The sequence below is a fragment of the Centropristis striata genome, chromosome 20 (assembly GCF_030273125.1).
Source record: "Centropristis striata isolate RG_2023a ecotype Rhode Island chromosome 20, C.striata_1.0, whole genome shotgun sequence".
NCBI classification, from domain to species: Eukaryota; Metazoa; Chordata; class Actinopteri; order Perciformes; family Serranidae; genus Centropristis; species Centropristis striata.
In genome coordinates, this window is record NC_081536.1 from 15,812,708 (window position 1) to 15,832,300 (window position 19,593).

At 39.8% G+C, this 19,593-nt stretch overlaps 2 protein-coding genes across 4 annotated transcripts in view; both read right to left on the minus strand.

Moving 5' to 3' along the window:
* Positions 1 to 694: 694 nt before the first annotated feature.
* LOC131993682 (dickkopf-related protein 1-like) lies at positions 695 to 3,202 on the minus strand. The gene is made up of 5 exons (XM_059359673.1): positions 3,155 to 3,202; positions 1,832 to 2,060; positions 1,567 to 1,711; positions 1,227 to 1,361; positions 695 to 1,107 (listed from the first exon to the last, which is right to left on the minus strand). Exons 2-5 carry the CDS (start codon positions 2,033 to 2,035, stop codon positions 842 to 844), a joined length of 750 nt encoding a protein of 249 aa, XP_059215656.1. The 5' UTR covers positions 2,036 to 2,060; positions 3,155 to 3,202; the 3' UTR covers positions 695 to 841.
* A 2,484-nt stretch (positions 3,203 to 5,686) lies between these two features.
* The window catches only part of LOC131993339 (cGMP-dependent protein kinase 1), a 109,745-nt gene continuing 95,838 nt past the window's right edge, over positions 5,687 to 19,593 (minus strand). For all 3 annotated transcript variants that reach the window (XM_059359201.1, XM_059359199.1, XM_059359202.1), the window contains 10 exons: positions 17,141 to 17,215; positions 11,996 to 12,092; positions 11,741 to 11,880; positions 9,704 to 9,793; positions 9,195 to 9,336; positions 8,245 to 8,408; positions 7,972 to 8,094; positions 7,815 to 7,877; positions 7,637 to 7,703; positions 5,687 to 7,531 (listed from right to left, as the gene is read on the minus strand). In XM_059359201.1, the coding sequence (XP_059215184.1) occupies positions 7,433 to 7,531; positions 7,637 to 7,703; positions 7,815 to 7,877; positions 7,972 to 8,094; positions 8,245 to 8,408; positions 9,195 to 9,336; positions 9,704 to 9,793; positions 11,741 to 11,880; positions 11,996 to 12,092; positions 17,141 to 17,215 (1,060 nt within the window). In that variant the 3' untranslated portion in view covers positions 5,687 to 7,432. The remainder of the gene's footprint in view (positions 7,532 to 7,636; positions 7,704 to 7,814; positions 7,878 to 7,971; positions 8,095 to 8,244; positions 8,409 to 9,194; positions 9,337 to 9,703; positions 9,794 to 11,740; positions 11,881 to 11,995; positions 12,093 to 17,140; positions 17,216 to 19,593) is intronic.

Genomic DNA, 19,593 nt, shown 5'->3' on the forward strand with positions numbered 1-19,593 from the left:
TATTCTGCGAGAAACATGTCCCACTCGTACCAACTGTTAAATGAATATTTGGACTAAATGGTTGATACTATTACAGCTGCAGGAGAATTTATATTTGAATAATTCTAAGTGAGACCTCATTAAAACTATTTCCTAAAAGACTTTTGTTCTTTGTAACATAGTCCACCAGAAAAAACGTTGCCAAAAACGACAGGCAGAAAGAATGACTAAGGTTACCACATGATGTTTAATAAAACAAATATATTCAACTTTTCTATATATAACATTTTCTTATAAAACAATATATATAACACATTTACAATGCATGCAGCACCATGTCTTTATAATACTGGTGTTGACAGAATTCCATAGCTCAATTAAGTGCCACCTTCAGGATAATATTTACAATACAGTAATTTACTGCAATAACTGAGGCTTGAAGTTCCATAAAAAGAGAAACAAAACAGCTCTGCCATTACCAACGACATGAATCGATCTTCCCAAGACTTCTGAAATGTCACTTCCTAACTTCCGACTCCTCATCTGTTGATGGGGAATTGGATCAGTCCGTCTTGCACTGTTGCATCCCTCTGGGCGTATCACTTTTACAGGAATCATGTCTATCCTTCCGGGTGCTGTTTGTGTCAGCAACTTTGGCAGGAAAGAATGTCTTAGGTGTTGGGTGTCTGTCTTTGTGTGTGTGTGTGTGTGTGTGTGTGTCAGCATCTTTGGTGTATGCAAGGCTGAGAAGTGTTTGTCAGTGTCTGTGACTGATTTGTGGGCTTGCTGAGTGTGTGTGTGTGTGTGTGTGTGTGTGTGTTGAGTGTGTATTTCTGTCTCTTTATGTGTCCACGCTATAGTGTCAGCGTCTCTGACAGGTGTGTAGGTTCCGGGCTGCAGTCCTGCTGACACTGTGGTCTCGCTCTCCTTTCTCTGGTCGGCAGGCCAGACCGTCGCCACAGTCGCAGCGCTGGAACAGCTCCAAGCCGTGGGTGCCTTTCCTGCGGTGGCGTGTGCACACCTGGCCCTCCGTCAGCACGGGCTTACAGATGCGAGACCAGAAGTGTCTGGCGCAGCACAGACCCTCAGAGCAGTCTGCAGATCTCAGGCAAGTATCACCCTCCTGGCCTGGAAAATTGAGGGAAGAGAGAGATTAAAATATGTTACATGAAATAGACTTCACTGAAAACTGCTTGTGTTGGTACTTCAGCCTAATAAAGATTGATGATTCTTAAGAGCACACTCACCTTTAGCAGCATGAGGCTGATTGCTGTGGGCAGTGGGAGGCTTCTTGCTGTGATGCTCCATGGTGTTGTTGTGTTTGTGCGGGCCAGTGATGATGGATGCATCTGTACCATATATATCATTTGCCTGGCAAACACCTGGAAAGGTCAAAAGAAAGAAAGCCATTAGAGTCTGTTTTTTTACCACGAGTGCAAATTAGAATTAATGGATATCAGTAAAAATGCTGACAGAAAAGGTTGTGTGACTACATGCAAACTATTCACAACTAACAGAATATCATTTAAAAAAACTTGGTACATCATTTATATCAGCATTTATCTCCTATGGGATGCTACTGCTCACCATTGCTGCAGCGGTTTCCTGCACAACACATGGAGTCCCGTGCGCAACGCTTCCGGCTCTTACGGCAGGGCAGACAGGCGCCTCGGGCGTCGTTGCAGAATTCATCACCTCCACAGTCTTCATCATACGTGCAAACACCTGACTGCTATAGTTTGATAAAAACAGAAGCAGCGTGTCATTGAGATATTACATATAAAATCGTTCATAAACGTAACTTCTGTCGTGGCGCACAGGCTTGACTTTTACGCACGGGAAAGTTAATTACCTGCAAGGTGTCTCCGGGTATTTTGTGTCCGATACCGGCGGGAGATGTCCGCGGACTCGGGCTGACAGTATCGGTGCCTTTGCCACCGGGCAAGTTTTTGATTGCATTGGAGTTCACCAGCACTGTCCCCGCGTAAACGTCCCCAAGGTATCCAAACAGCGTGAGATACACAGCCAAGAAGCGATGCGCAGCCGGAATCTGCATGTTTCTCCTGTTAAATTCTGCTCTGCTGCAAACACACGGAAAGAAAAATCCCTTTTATTATGCTGGAAAAAAAAGCTGTGTGACAAAGTCCAAGCGGCCTTGAATCCTGAATGACAAAGTTTCCAGAGTCTCAGCACGATGCTTTCGAAGCCTCCTGACTCACAGTCCTGGGATGATCTCTTTATACATGTGGACCTGTTTGTCTTCCCGCCCCTCGCTGTGCACAACAAAGGCGGAGGGGTGGAATTTCAAAGAGAGCCCCACTGTACGGAAATGGCCATCCATTCTCCGCGCACAGGACTGCGTTTCACAATGTTTGTGTAATGATAATGACCTGCAAAGTCTAAATACCCAATTCTTCGTAATGCAAAGTGGAACTAAAGTTCATACACAGTTATGACATTCTACCTCTTGAATCAAGTTTCCAATTACAAAAAAGAGTAAATAAATAATATATTTCCACTTTTCTTCTTAAAAGAAATGTAATTTTTTCTCAAAGTCCATTAAATGTGTGCCCTATTCTGCATTTTCTCCCCCAACACTAACTTAAAACCATGTGAAAGCTTCACTATATTTATTTTACCCTCAAGCTATTAGTTTATGGCATCTTATTTTCAAAGAAAACCATTATGAGACAGGAAATATTAATTTCTTGTTTTATACTTCACTTAATCAAACGTTTCATTTGTTTTCCAAATACATTGATGCCAACAGTTCACTATTTATAAGTATATATTTTACTTTAATGACCGCTATTGGCGTAATTACTCTAAAAACAAATGTATCTGCCACATTATATTGCAGCACATTTATCTGTTAAGTGATTTATCTTTATATCTGTGGTAGAAACTGAGAAGAGTGGGATTCTTTCTTCATAAACTCCACCACATCTCTTTATAAAAGCTGTTTGGTTACTGCAGTTTCTTTGACATTCAAGTAGCCTAACTGCCCTTTGGCTGTGTGAAGACAGTGATTGAAGTCACTTGCGTCGATTAACTACTTCATTTGATCCTTCTGATTGCAAAGGGGGCAATTATCCTCCAAAGTGTGCTTGATTACACCAGTGGCGGACATCAATGTGTTGGATATGCAGACCATTAAGGGGTGTGAAAAGTTTACCGAATTAATGGACTTCCGTGGCGAGGCCTTTCAGGGTTGACTGGCACTTTGAGATTAAAGGCAACTCTGATGTGTCCTGCTCTCTGACCCTTTGGGCTCCTCCACTGCAAGAAATATCCTGAAACATGCAAAATAAGTCGTTAAAGTGTTAGACTTCCTTCTAAGCGCGAAAATGTCCCCCATTTACCAGTAAACAAACGAGTATTGGTGAATATATTTTCGAAGAATAAGTCCCATTTAGCAAAATAGTGCATTATATCTGTGTTATTTCTTTCTGGAAATGACTGAAACAAACCTGAGAAACACAGGTGCGTGATGGAAACGAGCCCTTTATTTGCTCTGCGAAGATACCTTTGCACTTGGACGTCATCTGCGGGTCACGTAGCTTATATTTGAGTGTGAGGACGTGTGTGTGCGTGCATATTCGTGTGTGTGTGTGTGTGTGTGCGAGAGCGAGAGATGCGCCATAGACACCTGACAAACACACTGTAGCACTTTGCGCGTTTGAATTGCAGTATGTCTTTTGAAGTAGCGCTTTTATCTCCACTTTACTAAATGTCAGTGCTGGTAAGGTGAGCTCCTTTGATGCACTTTGATCCCCTTTGATCTCGCAGAAGTGTCACCCTGTTGTTATGACTGAAGCCATTTCCCTGTCCCCCAAACAGATTTGTTGTGTGAATAACACTGAGACCAGAGAAGCTGAATCATCTGCACTTACCAGTAAGTGGATGACATTAACTCTAGGACCGATTATTAGATCTCAGGCAGTTCACATCAGGCTGAGGAAGCTGCTTTGAGAGAGATCTGTCTTACCTGCAGCTCCCTCGTGTGTCAACTACAGCGAACTGCAACATCTCCTCAGCAAATGTTCTCAATCAATTATTCTGTGTTCTTTAACCTCTTTCCCTCCACGACTTCCTACCAGAGACGATTTTTAAATTTTTAGAATAGACATTGGGTCTTTATGTGTAGCTCAGCACTGTGTGTCAAGTTATGGATCTGCTATAAACAACATGTTTTAGTTAGGAGCCTATCCAGATGTTGAAAATTTGGAGTTAAAAGTGCTTATAACATAATGATAGAAGGACACAATGACCATTTCCATGAATAATTATCTCTCATAAGTTGTTGCAGCAATTTTTTGGTTGATACCATTTGTTAAACAGATTTGATGCTATTTTTAACTATTTTTTTACCCCAAAAAATCCTCCAACATACCACATTAAGAGATCAAAAACCTGGAAGAACACCACAGAAGAATGCATGCTGTGATTTGGTATGAAAAACATTTTGAAGAGTTCTGCAAGAATTGCATTTTCTCAGCAAGTGGGTGGCGAGCACTTCTACTCTGGAAATTGCTTAGAAAACCTCTTAATGTCAAATTTCTGTTTTAAGCTTTACATCCTCTGATTCCCTAAGCCTCTAGTTTATTGTTGTAAAGTTTAATGAGGTTGTGATTATCCCAGAGGTCACAACAGGTCATTTTATACAGCGGGTTGAAGTGGTGAAGTGAATGGTTTCACTACAATGTATTGGCTATGAGGACTAATTATCAAGAGTCTCAGCTTTCCAGTCAAACCCAATTTATGCAATTCCAAGACTGTTTATGGACCCCACTATGCAGAAATATTCAAATGCACAATGTTATAATAGTTAAAACTGCATGCAACCCCCCACAACATATGATGATAGTCTCCTGTGATACCTGTGTCTTCACTGAGCTTGCTACAGCATCTGCAAGGCAGAAATCAGTCCGAGGATGCAGCGTCCACACGTTCTTGAAAAGGTTAAAATAACTAAGAGACAAACACCACTCAAAAGTATTGTTTTTACTCTATAATTTTAAAAATCTTACAGGTGGCACTCTGCAAAATTAATTTACAGCAGAATAAACAACATAACACAAGGCAAATATCAGGTAACATTGCAGAAGGCGGTCAATATAAGACTCAACACCAGTGGTTTTTAGAATGATGGCATACATAAGGCTTTGTGATAAACATAAGCTGCCCTTAATACAGCAAAATACTTATGGTATGCCCACAGAACTAAGATTTCTTCTCATTCTTAGCTCTCCATCAACATCATTTGATGATTTGTATCATCTAAATGGTAAGTGTGTCAGTCTGTTCCGCCTCCTCGGATGAAATATGAGTTGAGCTGTTATGAAATGAGACTTTTGAAGATGAAAATGATCAATGCCATCATACCGCTAAAGAGGAGTATTGTTTTGTAATCTGTGAAATATTCAAAACTGCAAATCATTCTTGCCATCTCTACATGCTCAGATTACATGACTTAAACAGATGAAAGATGGTCCGTGTGAGCTGTGATTTATATCAGGCCAGTTGTGGTCGACTTCATAGGAGCATTTTAGAGAAAAGCATGTCATTGCAGCTGTATCAGGTATGATGGATTTATATCATTTTCTGTTAATAAATGTTCCTGTGAGCTAAATCAAAAGGGGTAAGCAGGAAATGTATTTCATATGCAGTTTTGACAGCCATCAAATGACTAGAAATTGTCTTTCCATGGTGATTAATGTATTTATTAGATATAACAAAGGATGAGAAGCAGCCATCTAAGAGGACACATACGTTTTTGAGGTGTATATGTGTTCATGCAGCATCAAAAAGGACTTGTGATGTTAAATTTGTATGCCATTGATTTAAGGCACTTACATTTCTTCTGATTTTATGCTCTGATTTTTGGACATGAGAGGTGATGAGCTGGGTGAGAGATCATGGCGCTAGTGGTCAAAGATGTGAGTTTCACACAATAAAATCTCCCTTTTCTTCTTTCTCCATTTGTCTCTAGGAGACATTTTAAAATATCCATAAGATGAAGTTAAGTCGAGATAGTCTTAAGATGTGAATGTGGTCGATTTTGCCTCCAAAGACGAAGATGATTAATTCGTATGGATGTTTAAAAACTTCGAGAGTATCACTTAGCACAATGTAACATGGCGTCAAGTGATATTAAACAAATTTTCACTTAAGTTTACAAATTGACACAAGTCTCCAATTTTCTTAAGGAAGTCAAGTACGTTACAAAGAAATCAAGCACAAAAAAATCACTTTACAAAAACAATAACCAGCACTGTCATCTCATCACTGCCTATTATAATGTGTCATTAACAGCACCAAAGACATTGAAACCATGTTCACAGTTATTTCAGAACTATACAGGGGCGAACAGAGTACGAGGCATTTGGGTGATTAAAAAATTAAACAAAAAACTAAATTAAGAAGTATGTAGGTAGAGTAGCATTCATATGCGTGATTCAAAGCATATTAAAGAACAAAAGAAGACTGTGACTTCATCTACTGAAGCTTAAAATTATCTGTAACTGCTGATTTTCTCAGTTAATGGTCTTAAGTGCATAATGACACATTGCTTCATGAAAATACTAGCTGACATTTCATGTGTCGGCGTGTGATTCATTAAATTTCAAGCAGGGCACTTTTAAGAGTCACGTCTCTTTCCACTAAATGCACAGCGTTTGTGCTTTTCAAGGTAGGTTAATCTTATATAAAGTGTACTAAGTATTTGATTTAGCTGTGTTCATGTGTGAAATTCAAATACTATGTACCGTACATGCTGTATGGATGTTAAATAAGAAGAAAATCGGTGACATTCAGGTTAGTCTTGAGCACTTGATACCAGTTTAACTTGCAAACTGTTGTGTGTAGATCTCTGGAAAGTATCGGAGATTGCAGCAAGCAGCTGCATGTCAGAAACCAGGGAGCAACTGCAGTAACATCTTATATCCTCCCAAAGTCCTCCAAATATTTCACCAAATATTGCGGAGAAAGTATCACAGAAACAAAAATCAATCATCAGACTCCTCTTTCTTGAGCAGTCCACATTTTCACACTCTTGTTTTTCTCCTAGAACCAAGACTTAGACAACTATCGAACATTCATCCACCCTTGAAACATCTTTCCCTGTTACATGGGAAAAATGGCTCCATTATCAGCCTCTGTTGTGTTTTATGTGTGTATGTGTATCCCTGCACGTTCTCTCCCTTTGCCTTTAGAGCCGAGTGTAAGACAACACCGAAGAAGTGCTACAGCAGTCCCATTATAAATGCTTGATCCAGAGCCACAGTGAAATAAAGGCATATCGGTGACCCAGAGGGTTTGCCATCCATCTGTTCATCTTCTTTTTCCATATCCTCTCTTTTTAAAGCAGTTTTTTTACACAGCCATGTCTTTAAGATGGCCTTCAAGCCAACAAAAGAAGAGTTTCTTTTGGTTTTAAGGGGAGAGAAGGACTTCAAAAATCGACATCCCAGCCGGAGTTGTCATCGGGGGGCGGGTCCTCGTTGTCCTCTGGGAAGTTGTCAAAGTTACTCGTGTCGACTGCTGATGTGACCTGGTGGGAAGACAGAAGTGTCATCACAGAAAGACTGAATAAGCGGACAACAAATGTATTTTGAGTAGGAGACTGAAAGAAAATATATCAGCAGTGTACACTTACATTAGGGATAATAGGAGGCGTCAATGTCCCCTTCTTCAAGCCCTCCCAGTTAAAGCCCTCAAACCATCTAAAGAGAAACAGCAATAATATCATAATCATGTTTTCCACACAATTTCCTGGGATGCGAAGTTAAAAAAAAATAGATAAGAGGATTATATTATTTTATAGACATGCTTACTTGTGCTTTTGGATGTCTTTGACACCATTTTTCAAGTTTCCCAGTCGTTCTGAAGGATTATCCCTGCAGCAGAAAAAAACATATGATGAGTCATCATACAGACCACTTAAGTGAATTGCTCTGAGTTTAAACTATCGCTGGAAGCGCCGGCACTCACCTGCATAGCTTTTTAATAAGGTTGGCAGCATTTTTGGTAATTTTCTTTGGAAATTCGATCATGTCAATGCCTCTCAGGATGATGTTGTACGTTTTCATAGGATCAGGGCCAGAGAATGGAGGGCTGCGTAACAGAGGACAAAGATATTAGTCCCGATTTAAAACTTTTCTTAATATTATTTACATTTTTTTATTTGTTATTGTGTACAATACCATACATGCCACCACAGGGAACACTTAAGAGTTTTATGGGCATGCCCAGGCTTGTGTGTACCTGCCAGTTAAGAGTTCAAACATGAGGATTCCTAGAGACCAGTAGTCGGCTGAGATGTCGTGGCCCTTGTTCAGAATGATCTCTGGTGCTACATACTCCGGCGTCCCACAGAAGGTCCACGTCTTCTTCCCAAACCCAATCTTCTTGGCAAAGCCGAAGTCAACCTGAGAGAAAGAAAGATTTTGTTCTGTCAATCAGACAAAGCTTAAAAGGAATTTGAATTAATGTATTTTCACTTGATGCTTTGGCATGATGGATAGGAAGAGTTGAGCAGCTGGTTGCTGCTTCGCCAAAAGCAACAAACTGGTTTCTCCAGCAGGAGGGAAGGGAATGGCGGCAACCCAAAAAAACAAAGAACCCTACTTAACCTCAATTTTACTTCTATTTACTGCCAACATGAGGCAAGTGTTCAAGTTTCCTTTGATCCTTCTTGTCGCATCATAGAAAGATGAAACTTTGATTGTTTGTAGCATTTCTAACTTGACTGACAGAATGTGAACACAGAAAATGCAACTCACAGTTTTTTTGCTAATACTCCACTAGAACAAGCCTTTATTAATTAATCTTGGTGTATCTGAAGCATTAAGAAGACTCACCACAGCAGTTCCTCTCTTACTGCCTTTTCGCAGCAAATAAACTTATGTCACAGAAAGAAATAATGGTTCATGGCTCCAAATTGTGGCTATATGATCAAACCAGTACATTACATTCGGAACGGATAATGTATGTTTTAACAATACAGACTCTCACAATGTAATTAGAATTGGAGGCTCCTTATATCACACCATTCACATAGAAGTCCCTGATCTGCAGCCTTATCTTCTTTAGCTCTGTAAATGTACCTGGATGTCATTTCATAATTCTTTCATATTAATAAAAATGACCCTTCACTCAAAAACACACTGTATGTAACAGTTTCATTGGGTGGCAATCCCTTATTAATCTCTTACCAGTTTGGCATAGCCCCTGTGGTCCAGTATAAGGTTCTCTGGTTTGAGGTCTCTGTAGATGATTCCTTTGGAATGCAGGTAGGCGAAGGCCTCCACCACACACGCCGTGTAAAACCTGGTGGTTGAGTCCTCAAATGAACCCCTGGAAACACAGCAGATGCAATTTCATCACTTTTAGAGACATGATTTAAGTCCCTTACCCTACCCATAATCCATGTCATATTAAGAAAATATAGAGCTGGGGAGCATCTTTTCCAAGTCCCGGTTATGTGCAACATAGAGCTAGAGAACAAAGGACCCTATTATAGCACATATATCCTTTGTGATGTTCCCATTAAATGCCATATAAATCTGAAAAAAAATAACAGTAATAAAACATTTGAAGGACCTTGGTAACATAGGAATGACCCATTCATGTTGTGGGCCTACTCTTTGCATCATTAGCATTAATAGATTTAGCAACAGCTAATACCATTCAGTTATATCTGACCTGGTGAAATAGAGCTTACCGGTCTCGAAGAATGGTCCACAACTCTCCTCCTAAACAAGCCTCCATCAACATGTAGAGGTACTTGCTGTCCTTGAATGTTCTGTAGAGTCTGAAAACACAAAATGGATGATGTCTTAAACTGCTTTCAAATGCAAAAATATTTGGTGTTTCTTTGTATTTTGTGTAAACAAAGATGACTTTAACGTTATATTAAAGCAATATTTTCCAATACCATGATCATTAACTGTGGCCCTAATAGCTTTTATTGCTGCTTTGTACTAAGCTGCAAACTTTGACCCGCTCAAACTATGTCTTCATTTAATTTAAATTAGCTGGAACATTTTAGTTACATATAAGTGTCTTGTTTAGTGTTCTTTGGACTAAAAGACACACACTTTAGCATCATTCAGAATCCAGAGCCGTTCTGGGCATTTACCAATAGCTAAACATTAATTTGGCGACAGCAAAAACTACGAACACGAGGCTTCAAAATAGCAGTCCACAATCCGATGTCTGACGTCACAACTTCTGGATATGGATAGTAAATGTGTCTTCTGTGATGTGGAGGAATCTATTGCTCATGCGCATGTAATGTGCAGAATTTTTGGGTGGACTTGAGAAATAATTTATCTAACTTTCTTAGTGTCTCATACCTATTCACCAAAAAAGATGTTCTTTGTTATTTTACTCGTTGTAACAAATCTGTTGAATTTGTAAACAATTTCTTAATTCTCTCTTGTAAGTTCTTTATACACAAACACAGATTTCTCAAAGCTCAGCCAAAGTTTAAGGTGTTTCTACTTGAATTCAACGATCTTCTTAAGTCTCTCAGAATCGTAAAAGACAAAAAAAGAACTATTTCTTCAATATTATGACAGCCTGATGAATGTATAAACTTAATTTCTAATAACTATATGATTGTTTTTTTTAATCATTATCAGTGAATGCTCAGACTTTATGCACTTCGTACTCTCTTCATGACCAATGTATGTACCTCTTTTTCTTTTTTTAATTATTATTATTTTTATTTATTTTATTATTTGAACTGATTAGTATTATATAAATATATATATATAACCAAGTGCCGCCATATCTGGATTATTAATGCAAAGGTGCACATACGTGAAATTCGACAACATCTCCGGGAACTGCGCATGAATAACTGCCACTACTACTATAGTGGTATGTACCTGCAAATAAACAGATGTTGGGTGGAAATAAAGTGATCAAAAGTATGAACTAAATAAAACAACTAACATCATCATACCGACGTGTTAAAACTCTCAAATCAGGTTTTGCCAGATCTGGCCACAAATCGATAATTAAACAATTTCTAAAATGCTTGTTTTTGAGCGGAGTTTGGATCGAACAGAGCCATGTTTTGCAGGGGTTTGTCAACGCTTGGCGGAAATCTGAACTCTACTGAGTGTACTGTTCAAGTTATTATTTGTTTTTATTGTATTTTTTCTTTCCTACTTTATTTCTTTGTGTTCAGGTCTCACAGTCACTTAAAGTGACTTCCTGAGTAAATAAGTGTGTATGCTACATGCATACACAGTAGGCTAGGCCTACATCTAAACTTAAAATGTTATCTGTGTGGATGCTTGAGAATGTAATTATTTAGCAAAATAATTAATAATCTGTTATCAGTCTTTCAAACACAGTATATGCTGAGCAATAGTCATTTTGTTGACCCTACTAAACATTTATAAAGATATAGGCATTATATAAACTAGCATAAACATAAACACTCTTGTGCTTTCTTATTTTCTTTCAGGGTGAAAAGAAGTTGGAACATTTTCCATCATACTCAAAGAAGAGAGCAGGATAAACAATCCGTATGGGTCACCAGAGGAACAACACAGGTACACAGAACACTCATTTATTCTGCACTTATGGTGCAAAGCAAATAGTTTCCTATATACTTGACTTGCATATGTGAGGAAACCTTTATTAAGATGAAAAAGAAGCAGGTCATATTGACTCTGAGGTGATAAAATTTGGATTCTTGTCACATGTATGGTATAAACAGTAGTTTATTGAAAGGCATGTGTACCTAACAATGAAGTCTGAGTGGGCCTCCTGCATGATGAGTTTCTCTGAACGAATGTGCTCCTGCTGTCTTGTGTCGACAATGTGCCGCTTCTTCAAGATCTTCATGGCAAAGGTTTTGTTCTCATCGCTCTTGAGCTGAACCTGCAGAGAGAAGGAAAGAAAATAAATTAAAATACCAAGGTCAGCCTGCACGTTAACCCGCACAGCCTGTTAGACAATTGTAAAGATGCTGCTGTCACACTGCAGTGCCCCCTACCAGCTCAACACGACCAAAGCCACCGACTCCCAGAGTGTCAATGATGTTGAAGTCAGCTAGGTTGAGATTGAAGAAAAATGCATTCTCTGCTTCATACCTGCAGTGCCAGGGGAAAAAAGGGGGAAAAAGACAGAATGGGAACAGGATTAGAGATGAGATGAAGGATGAAAGAGGAGATAATCCACTTTCAACAACCTGAGACAAAATATCCGTCTCTCCTTTAGCTCATTTGTTTGCAAATCTTAGAGGATTTAACTCATAGTAATCTATCGAGGATGTTATTGAGGATGTGGAGTGTATAAATATGAATACGTGAACAGGATGTGTTAGAGTTTAGTCCTGCTTTGACCTCTCTTTGAACACAAACTGTCTGTCCCCAGCTTGTTCCCAGTCTTGATAGAAAAAGAAAACAAAGACAGGACATCCGTCACATGAGCTCGCTGCTCAGCTGGCTCTTAAGACATGCCTTGAGTTTGCCACCAAACATGCCACTGCCGACCTGCACATGCTGGCAGCGGAGATTGCTTCCATGTGTCCAGCCCTTATCCCCAGATGCCTCGTGTCTTCTCTGGTTATTGTTTGATCCAGACAGAGTTTCATCAGCTCAGTCTCTGGATCAGTGAGCTTAGGACAGATCTGAGCCTGGACAGCCTTTTCTGGGTCACTCAGAACAAGAGTATTGCCGTCAACCTCAGGTCTTATCTCACATAAAAATAGTATAGCTGTATCCCAATAACAGACATTTGTCAAAAAATACCCCTCCATGGAAGACTTGTTGAGATAAGTTAGCAGTCTTCTTCCTGGCGCAGCTGGGATTAAGTTTATTTTCATAATTGTTAAACAATGACTCATTTCTTGAGCACTGTTCTGGGTTGGAATTTGATAAATAAAACGGTAAATTAAACTTCACTTTAATCTCTGGTGGCCTTTTGAGATGTGGAAAGAGGATTTCACTCCTTCAGATCCAGACTAGAACAACAAAACCTCCCTAAGCTACATGCCAGTGGGCACAGCGGGGACACGTGTTGGCAAGTTACTAAGCCACTGGGTTTCTCAGAAAAACATTAGGTTACTAGGACAGTCACTGTTTATTCATGTATAAATAGCAACTACTACTAGCACATAAGATTTACAGGTGATCCTTTTATCTGTTTCTCCCCTCCCATCATTTGGAAGCCAGCCCAGAAAACACTCCAAATCCCAAAATGCTATCTGCTTAACAAAAGGATGGAGAGGTAACTGAGAGTCCATGCATTCCTGCATGTGGGTCAGGATTATTAATAAGGTCTTGGTGCCCGCCACGTGCGCAAACATGGATTTATGAGTGCACATAATGAGGAAGGTCTCGCAAATGTTGTCAAGATATAAAGGGGGCAGGAATGAGGGGATCGTTTTACATCATGCAGGTCTTTAAAAAGGTTGAAAGGTAATAGCATCGTTTGGCCAGGAGATGGCAGTGTTGCCCAATTTGAAGAATCAAGGTCTAGTTAAAATACTCGATGAACAATTACTCCAAGGCCTTTTAAAACCTTACCAAGAAATAAAGTGATTGTATTAAGTTAACAATAGAAGAGTCAACCAGTATATTCTATTATGTGCAAAAGATTAATTCTTCTTTATCCCAATACAATTAGACAACCTTGAAACCAGGCGTCGAAGTTATAAGTTCACTACAATGAATTGTAAAGACTAGTTTTGTTTCAGGAAAAAACAACCAAGGACACATAGGCTCTCTGGGAGTCTATGAATAGTGGAGATATTTATTCAAGCGACAACACAAATGCTCATATAGGTTTTTTTCAGATGGGCAGAGAAAAACACTCGTCTATGTCAATGGCTGAAGCATTAGATGGAATATGATACTGGTGAGCAGACCCAGTGGACTATACATACACCTTAAATAGATGTCTAAACCATGACCTTGAAAACCAACCCTGGTTCGTTAGATGTGTTTTGAGGTCTTTTGTATATGAATTTTAAAATGACGTGTGACTTACTGTTGCTGCGTGGCAAATGTGTTACTAGCACAGCAATACAAAGTGTCCCTTTGCAGGTCAAGTAGCACCCCAGTGGGTGATAATCTGTATCAGTGAACGGATGAGATCATAAAAAATGATGCAATCCCCATGTGTCTTTGTGTGAGTGTATATGTGAGAGTGTGTGTGTGCTATTGTCCTCATTTCCTTTTGGTTTAGCCTGACTCAGGGGAGAGGAGAGAGGAGAAGACTGCATCTCTGACCTTAAGGCTGACTCTCATTAAATGTCACTTTTATTTACCAGTCCTTATTACTTATTGAGCTCCTACACCTGCTCAAGAGACACGGGGCATGCTGAGTCATTGTGGGTTCATATTTTCTCATCAATAGAGAGCAAACGAAATGATGTCTTTTTGTATGCTGACCCGGAAGTCGCCATGGGGTCTATTGAGAATTTGCCCATGGGACTTTTGCAATGGATTTTAGATCATTGCAGATAAGCTCTGTGGCTTACGTGTTTTGTGTAGCAGGATACTCTTCACAAATGAACACCACTCTGATGATGTTTGAAGTGTAAATGCAGCCGACATTCAACATCACTACTGTTACGCTTCAGATGGTCTCTGACAAGCTAACCAGTGGTTTTGACAAGATAACAAAATCATAACCTAATAAATTGTTTATTAACATAATTTACAATCTACAAGAGACTACATTAAAAACCAACATGGTCTCACAGGAATCTGTGAAATAGCCACGGATTTGCTTAACTCAAAATCTGTGGAATAGCCACGGAATAACTCAAATTTCTGTGAAACTGACACGGATTTCACTACAATGCAAGTTAATGACAGTCATATCCCGTGGCTATTCCAACATACAAAGTGATTATGTACATTCACTGAGTGAATATTTAGAAAATAAAACATAGATTTCTCGCTAGAAATGTGATCAAAATCAATTTTTATCAAAGTCAAGTCAAAATATTGATTTTTTCATTAAAAATTAGAGAACTGTCCACCATGTTTTTTGTTCTGACTGCTGGGACCTTAAAAGTCACGTGACTTGGAACAAACCAATAGGAAAAAATATCCATGGAATAGCCACGGGATATGACTGTCATTAACTTGCATTGTAGCGAAATCCGTGTCAGTTTCACGGAAATTTGAGTTATTCCGTGGCTATTCCACGGATTTTGAGTTAAGCGAATCCGTAGCTATTTCATGGATTCTTGTGAGAACAAAACCCTAGGGCGCTAAGATGCTAACTTACTTACTTACGGATTCCTTACTTACGGATTCCTGTGTGTCCATCATGCTAGATGGGCAGTAAGTGAAAAGTAAAGTAAACAGTTTTTTGTATCAGGCTGGAAATATGGTTATTTCTGCCGTAAAGTTGGGCTTTTTTAACATGGGGGTCTAAGAGGATTGACTTGTTCAGGGAACTGCAGTTTTTGGCACTTTGCATTGGCTTTAGTTATTAGCCATGGAGTTTGGTGCATAGATTAAAATGTAAAAAAAGATCAGTTCATCACAAAAAAGTAATGAATGCAGCTGTTGATCTATCAGTCTAAATAATGTGTTTAATTTAAGCACCTAAAACAGTTTTTAAAAAAATGTTTAAATAGAATTGTATGCCTTTATAAGCTAGTTGACAGGGTATGGGAGGAGAAAGAGTTCATGAATGACATGCAACCAGGTCCAAGTTTTAAAGACTTCTGCTACTGTCTCTTTAAAGGAGCAGTTTGTAGTATTTATAGATGGAGATCTATCCATCTGTCTATCCATGTTTTGGGCTTGTAGAAATATTTCAACAGACACGGATGTATTGGCTCTATTTTGTGTAACGTGGAGCAGAGAGAAGCAGCATCGTGATCAAAAACAATGTGCACATATAGCGCATAGCGGGGAGGTAGTCTTTGACGAAAAGACCTGTCAACCTCACAGAGAGCAGCTGTACTTTGCTGTATAGTTACAGTACTGCTGCATGGAGCTCATCCGCTGTGACCAATTAGAGATAGTTTCCATCACCGTGGGATCCTGACTCAGGCTTTCCCCGTCAAGAAACAAATGTGCTCTTCTGGGCAGGGAGCACCAGTAAGAGACGACACGCACAGCACGCGGCACAGAAAGCTCCCTTAATCAAGGTGAAAAGAGCAAAGATGTGACATATATTAGGGAGGAGAGAAAGGCTTTATTTTGAGAGAAACTTCTGTAGAGAACAGGCTTGATAATAATATACAAATTATGGTCACGATTTGATGCTTAGTTTCATAAAAATCAATCTGAAAGTAGCTTCCCTACAGACCTAGGGATGTGAGGAATGGGACAAAGGATACACCCTGCAGGTGTCTTTCTATCACACACATTTGCTGGCAATCATCAGTGGTAGTGAGCCATAAGGGGGGCCAAGCCAGGGCTGAATGCCAATGCACCCCATCCGATTATGCCGCCCGCCCCCATTGTCCTCTCTCTTTCCTCAGTGGCTCTGTCCAAAACAGTAACTGGTGTTATGTTCTGCTGAATTCCACTGACTTGCAAAAGATGACTGACACTCTCAGCACTCAGCTAGATATCCAAAGCACTGGACAGAAGTCTAGTCTGCTTTGTCACCCATCCTGTTCTCTCCCTGTCTCTCTCCACTGAGTCCTCTCGTTCCCTCTCTGGGGCGATAAGCCGTTCCTGCTCTCCCGCTCGCTGTATTCTGTCATTACCAGGTTCTTGTTTCTCCTCACCTTGACACACGACATAGCACTGAGAGAGCGAGGTATCAGATTATGCCAATATGTACCCCAAGATGCCCACCCCATTGCCAAGGTGCCTCCTTTAGTGCTATTCTCCTGTTTCCATAGCGACGATAAATAGAGTACATAATTCTTCCAGAAATAGAGGCGGAGGTCATGGCCTCTGCTTTCTGGCCTACCACAGGGGTATTGTCTTGTTATATAACAGACCTTAAGGCACAATGCATTAACACTTGGCCTCCAGTTTCTTTATACAGTGTTGCAGCTGGTGGGCAGTCACGATATGGAACATTGTAATTGTTTATTGAATCTGAAAATACATTTTCAAGTTAATTGTTTTAAACAACAGACCAAAGCACAAAGATAAATTTCCATAGTGGGTATTTTAATTATTTCAGGCATACCAATAAATTATAATTGTCTTACTTTGCTTTAGCATCAGCATCCTCGTGGCCTTTACTGGACACATCCTCCAAACCTCCGATCAGGTGCTTGAATGAACTGCAAAACAGACAGAAGATGTTAAAAAACAGAACATTTATATTGCTCAATAATCTAGAATCTATACCAGCCCAAAGCAATAAACATATTTGCAGTTTGTACACCTCAGGCAATCCGTATAAGAAGCTGGCCAGCCAATATATAGCCAGACTGCCATGAAAAACACTGCCAGTGACTATTAAATATTCATCAGTCTGCTTTTAGAGACAAGCCTCTAAAAATCACTGTAGAACAGATGAAGACAGAGCAACCCCGAAGAGGTGTAAATAGTGTGATAGCAGACGGGGGATGAGTGGGAATTTTAGAGACAAAAGTAGAGGCTGTGCATAATTCAAAATTTAATGAATGAATTATAGAACAGAAAACATACTGTGCTGAGTGGCACAAAAGTCACTGGGTATTATCATAGTTATCATTAGCCAAAAAATTCCCTTGACAAAATAAGTTCTTTAACTGAAAGTAACAACCACGTTGAGGCCATAGAAGAATTATAAATTACAATATATAATCAGTTTCCTCAGTAGATACTTACAGAACAGAACTTAATGAAGTATCATTAGTATGACAACAGAGGATATGCACACTAAAGAAACATAATGATGAGATGTTGACTGCAGAATAATGAGCTACATTATGTGCTAAGTTGCTGAAATAAAACCCTCGAAGTTGCACTCATGGGGAGATCTTGTACAAGAAGAGTAGCAGCTACGCTCCGGCTCATTTCCCTCTGAAGTATTTCTGCCTATGCAGAAGACTCCAAACATCCTGGAAGAACAACTAACTGAGACAGTTTTCAGGCAAGGCTCATCAAGCTGTCAGCCAGACGATGTAATACATCTGGTGTTTTCTCCTGTTGAGACCATAATGCCTGTAAGCTGGGACTGTTACCAAGCTGAGCTTTTCTTTAAATGTTTGGCTGCTTACAGTGTCTATTGCACTCAATCGGCGACTCCCTGCCATTTGTTTTCATTCCCCATCTCTTTCCAACTGTCTCCATCTCCCCGTTTTTCTTCTGCACAGCTCCTGCAATTATCCTTATCTTACCTCTTAAGCAGCACTGTTTCCTTTTGATGCATCCCACATGCGTGGACATACAAAAAACAGATAAATGCACACAGAAGGTTTAAATACTTATAACCTGGAATAGGCACCAAAACTGGCTTGGCTGGGGGACACAGACACATGATGAGCTAGTTTTGTGGACTGTGACAGCATTAGCCGCTTGTATGACAGCCAGAGTGAAAAGCAGTGATAATCACCTGTGCTGCTTGGCTCACTCACTATCCTCTCTGCTAGCTTTGAGGATAGCCCATTTGTGCCTGCCGTGTTCCCTGAGGCTAGAGGGAGGCCCTGGGTAAGCTGACACCATCTCCTCCCTGCGCCCAATCCATCTGTCTCTCTATTCTCACCACACAACTTAATGCTAGAGATGCTCAGAGACCCACCATTTCCTACAACACTAATTGCAAAAAAAAGTTGGAACACTGTCTAGTCCATTTGCTAAATCCATTTTCGACATATATATAAAATTGAAAACAGTAAGACAATATATTTAATGTCCTGCCACACGTCCTGTTTCCCACTGTGTTACATCACCTTTTCTTTTAACATCACTCTGTAAGCATTTAGGAACTGAGGACACTAATTGTTGCAGTTTTGAAAGTGAAATTCTTTCCCATTCTTGCTTGATATAAAACTTAATTTGCTCAGCAGTTGGGGAGTCTCTGTTGCTGTATTTTGCGCTTCATAATGTGACAGACATTTTTATTTTGAAACATGTCTGGACTGCAGACAGGCCAGTCTTGTACCCGCATTGTTTTCTTTCAAAGCAATGCTGTTCTTACACAGAAATCGGCTTGGCATTTTGTTTCTGAAATAAGCAGGACGCCCCCAGAAAAGGCATTGTCTGGATGGCATACGTTGCTCCAATACCATTAATGGTACCTTCATAGATGTTAAAGTGCACCAACACACCCCCAACCACCGTAGATACTAGCTTTTGAACTTTGCAGGTAACAATCTGAATGGAGCTTTTCCTCTTTACCTCAGATAACATCATGAATTTAAAAAAAAAAAAAGATTTGAAATGTGGACTCGTCAGACCATAGAGCATTTTCCTACTATGCATCAGTCCATCTCAGATAAGCTCAAGACCAGAGAAGGCTGTGCCGTTTCTGGATGTTGTTGATATGTGGCTTTAACTTTTAATGGCAGGGTCTTAATTTGCTTTTAATTAAGTAATAAGATGTGCCCATGTATTACCGACAACCAACAACATGCCCATGTAATGGGCAATAATGAAACATAGAAGCTGAATCAGTCAGCAGACTTTAGGTGATGATGTGATTGCCTTTTATAGCTCCAAAACTTTGTGTGCA

Bases quoted from the DNA above. Each gene is read 5' to 3' on its own strand.
- LOC131993682 (XM_059359673.1), bottom strand. From the start codon at position 2,035: ATGCAGATTCCGGCTGCGCATCGCTTCTTGGCTGTGTATCTCACGCTG. The intron at 1,712-1,831 runs GTAATTAACTTT...ATCAAACTATAG, and splicing joins TACCCGGAGACACCTTGCAG to CAGTCAGGTGTTTGCACGTA. The intron at 1,108-1,226 runs GTGAGTGTGCTC...TCAATTTTCCAG, and splicing joins TCAGCCTCATGCTGCTAAAG to GCCAGGAGGGTGATACTTGC.